This window comes from Myotis davidii, unplaced genomic scaffold, assembly GCF_000327345.1.
Source record: "Myotis davidii unplaced genomic scaffold, ASM32734v1 scaffold901, whole genome shotgun sequence".
Lineage (NCBI taxonomy): Eukaryota > Metazoa > Chordata > Mammalia > Chiroptera > Vespertilionidae > Myotis > Myotis davidii.
In genome coordinates, this window is record NW_006291427.1 from 147,019 (window position 1) to 150,828 (window position 3,810).

The following is a 3,810-nucleotide window of genomic DNA, read 5'->3' on the forward strand; positions in this document are numbered from 1 at the left end:
GGGAAAGAGAACCTGTGTCTCCCAGATCTTAGAGTAGTACCTGGCATATTTTAGGCACTTTTGTTATTTGCTCCTGTGTTTAGTTCACTTGGCACTTCTGTATAGGCCACTCCCTTTCTTGGGACCCATAATGTGCCAGGTCACATGCTAGGTGCTGGAAAGACAGTGGTGGAACAGATGCAATGCTCACCCTTAAGGAAATCCCAGGCTAGCAGGAAGTCAATATGTAATCATTGAATGACTTTTGCATTTCCTAATGAGATTAAGTCTCTTGGTCTTTTAAAAAAAAAAATTTTTATTGATTTCAGAGAGGGAGAGGGAGAAAAATCAGTGATGAGAGAGAATCATTGATCAGCTGCCTCCTGCACACCCCCTACTGGGGATCGAGCCCACAACTTGGGCATGTTCCCTTGACTGGAATCGAACCTGGGACCCTTCAGTCCGTGGGCTGATGCTCTAACCACTGAGCCAAGCCGGCTAGGGTCTTAATCCCTAGTGTAGGAACCATCACACCACATTGCCATCTTTTTTTCTATCCCCGACTGCATTGGCAGTGTTTCATGGATAGGGATGGTGGGGTCTTAATTGCTCTCTATTGCTATTGTGCATCCAGAAGGAGCCCAATAAATGACTGCCTAACAACAGCAAAGACATACACTGCTCACTTGTGCTGGCACTATTGTAAAGGCTTTACATGGATTGATTTAATCCTCACCACACGCCTATGAGGAGGTACTATTATGATCTCCATTTTAGGGGTGAAGAAACCAAGGCAGAGCAGATGGCTACACAGCTTACTGAGTGGCTGAGTCAGGATTGTAAACCAGGCTGGCTCCAGAGTCTGCCTTTGAAACCATCATGCTCTGCTGCTTTTGCTCATCTGCAGAATGAGTTGCTGGCATGTTTGTTTATCTCTCATGTCCCTTTGGACATCTAGTGTGTAAGCTGCTGAGTCTGGAGCTACAGGAACAGCTGAGTCGCACTGGACGATCTCGAGAGGTGCTGGAGTTGGGGCAGGTGCTGGACACGGGCAAGAGGAAAAGACACATCCCTTACAGCGTTTCGTGAGTCCTTGATGCTCCTCCACCTTTCAACCCCCCGAAAGAGCTCTGGGAGCTCATACACTATTCAAGGAGTCTTTGTTTCCCCTCTTCCCACAGAGAGACAAGGCTAGAAGAGGCCTTGGAGAATTTATGTGAGCAAGTTCTGGATTACAGTGTTCACGCTGAGCGCAAGGGCTCACTGAGATATGCCAAGGTCAGACTCCTCCCGGGGCAGGATCACACTGCTCAGGCCTATATCCTCTGGAGCCTCCCTTCTCTAGCCTTTCAGTGTCCCCTCCTCATCTTTAGACTCCCACATCTCACCCTCACGGAACTTACCCTTCAGACTCTGGTGCTTGACAAAACTGATATGGTGGGAAGGGAAAGGAAGAAGCTGAGGTAGTGGGCTGGGCTGATCCCAAATTCCCATCTCACAGGGGCAGAGTCAGACCATGGCAACGCTGAAAGGCCTGGTGCAGAAGGGGGTAAAGGTGGATCTGGGGATCCCTCTGGAGCTGTGGGACGAGCCCAGTGTGGAGGTCACATTCCTCAAGAAGCAGGTAGGTTAGGATACAGCCCAGGGAGGTGAGAAGGGAACCTGAAAGGGGAACTAGATCCTAGGGAGGTCTACCTCTGAGCAGGGAGAAGGGGGCAGAGTGAGGACTGTCATTGATTGACATGCACCCGGAGCATGTCAAGAAGTAATAATGGAGACTAATAATATGCATTACCACTTACTGAGTACCAACCATGTGCAAGTTTGGAGCCATATACGTTTCAGCTGCTGCCTCATTTTGCCCTCACAACCACCGGATTACCATTTCCCATCTTACAGACAAGGAACCGAAACTTAAGAGTTTAATAACCTACTCAGTAGAGGAGGTGTTAGTAAATGTTTGTTGAATGAGTGCGGATCACACAGCTAGTAAGCCACGTTTAAACTCCTGGCTATCCGCCTCTCCAAGGTGGGGTGGGGAGACAGGTAGTAAAGAGCAGAGGAAGGTCCCCAAAGCCCAGCAGAGCAGATACTCTTCTGACCCTTCCACTTGACCAGTGTGAGAAAATGCTGGAGGAGTTTGAAGAAGTCGTGGAAGACTGGTACTTCCACCATCAGGAGCAGTCCCTGCAGCATTTTCTCTGTGAAGGTCATGTGCTCCCAGCTTCTGAAACTGGTAAGTGTGTGGGCTGGTCCCTTCCCTGCCAGGCCACAACATCCCCTACCCCCAGGACCAACATCTAACTTGTTTTCTATCACCCAACGTAGCATGTCTACAGGAAACTTGGACTGGAAAGGAGATCACAGAAGGGCAAGAGAAGACAGAAGGGGAGGAGGAGCAAGATCAAGAGGAGAAGGAAAAGGAAGAAGAGATGACTAGCGCACCAGGCCACCCCAAGCATGACCCAGAGGACCTTTGACCCTTGTTTTTGAGTCCCCAGGAAGGGCAGGGGTCATGGAGAGCCCTCTGAAGGGGTGTGTGTGTGTGTGTGTGTGTGTGTGTGTGTCACCCCTAAGCTTGTAGTTGTTCTCTCCCATCTGGTCTCAGGCAGAATCCTGATGGTACAGCATGGCATAGCTATGGGGAGAAAGGTGTGAGCAGTAGGTGGAAGCCCTACCCCAACGGATGAGCCCTCTGCCTGCCATCTAGCTCCCTTAGCTGTAGGTGTGGAGACGACTTTGAAGGCTTTCCCCTTTAATTATCTCTACTACTTCAACCCCACCCAGAGGTCAGCAATGGCATAGGAGTTGGGGGCCTTGGGGACGTCACTTGGCCTTGTTTAGACCCTTACAAGGATGAAGCCAGAGGGCATTCTCTGCGACTTACATACACCGCCGAAGGCTACGTGCCAACTGATGTGACCGCGGAGGGAGCGCTGGATGGGGATGGGGTGATGCTGATAAGTTAGGCGGAGTAGGCACTTAGTCTACTTTATATTAATTCCACCGATGGCCCGCCACATAATTTCACAGGTGCCAAATTTTCTATATCGTTAGGAAGCTTTCTTTTTTTAAAAGTATCGGCTGCAACCAACATTTCCAGCAACTCCTGTGCACACATCCTAGCTGGCTGATGTGGCAGCGCCCCGCCCAGCGAACAGGGCTGCTGGCTGCCGTCACGTTAGAAGCTAATGGTGCTCGGTAATGCTGCAGCCCAAGGCAGGTGGCAGGGATCCCAGGCCGAGGACGGCGTTTGGGCCGGGGTCCGGGTCCGCGCACGCCGGAGAACGCGGCCGCGTTACAATGCCGCGGGCGGTGCCGTCTCGGCCGCCATATTTGGGCTTATGGGAGCTCGCAGCGGACAAAATCCTTCGCGTTTTTCCGCTTTCCATTCTTCCCTTAGAACCTTAAAGGCGTAAAACTGGGTCCAAGGCAGAGAGCGGCGTAGGTTATAGAGAAGGAACTAAAAAGGACCTCCTTGGGAGGGTGACGAGTGTGGACCTACCACGAGAGGGTGGCAAGGCGGGGGCCCCCCCGAAGACACTGAAGGACGCGCTGCTTCACGTGGAAGAAAAGGTTGGGCGAGACCATCCACGGAAGGGGGCTGAGGCGATACCACTTTAAGAGAGGGGGCGGTAGGACTGAGACTTGGAGGTGCCACTTAGCGGAAGCTCCGGCGAGTGTGGGAACCCGGAGGGCCCAGACGTTGGCCCACACCCCCGCTTTCTCCGGCCATGAGCCGTGTGGTGCGGACCGAGCCGCTCCGCGGGGAGCCCCCCGTGCGGCTGCCTGGCGACCCCTTCTCCGTGGTGGTTCTACTTCGGGGCTACG

At 52.4% G+C, this 3,810-nt stretch overlaps 2 protein-coding genes across 2 annotated transcripts in view; both read left to right on the top strand.

Annotated features, from left to right (window-relative positions):
• The window catches only part of CNPY4 (canopy FGF signaling regulator 4), a 4,175-nt gene extending 1,663 nt beyond the window's left edge, over positions 1 to 2,512 (top strand). The window contains exons 2-6 of the mRNA XM_006764664.2: positions 938 to 1,064; positions 1,161 to 1,257; positions 1,481 to 1,603; positions 2,098 to 2,215; positions 2,308 to 2,512. Of these exons, the coding sequence (XP_006764727.1) occupies positions 938 to 1,064; positions 1,161 to 1,257; positions 1,481 to 1,603; positions 2,098 to 2,215; positions 2,308 to 2,459 (617 nt within the window). The 3' untranslated portion in view covers positions 2,460 to 2,512. The remainder of the gene's footprint in view (positions 1 to 937; positions 1,065 to 1,160; positions 1,258 to 1,480; positions 1,604 to 2,097; positions 2,216 to 2,307) is intronic.
• Positions 2,513 to 2,591: 79 nt separating this feature from the next.
• The window catches only part of MBLAC1 (metallo-beta-lactamase domain containing 1), a 2,204-nt gene continuing 985 nt past the window's right edge, over positions 2,592 to 3,810 (top strand). The window contains exon 1 of the mRNA XM_006764705.2: positions 2,592 to 3,806. Coding sequence (XP_006764768.1) covers positions 3,714 to 3,806 — 93 coding nt within the window. The 5' untranslated portion in view covers positions 2,592 to 3,713. The remainder of the gene's footprint in view (positions 3,807 to 3,810) is intronic.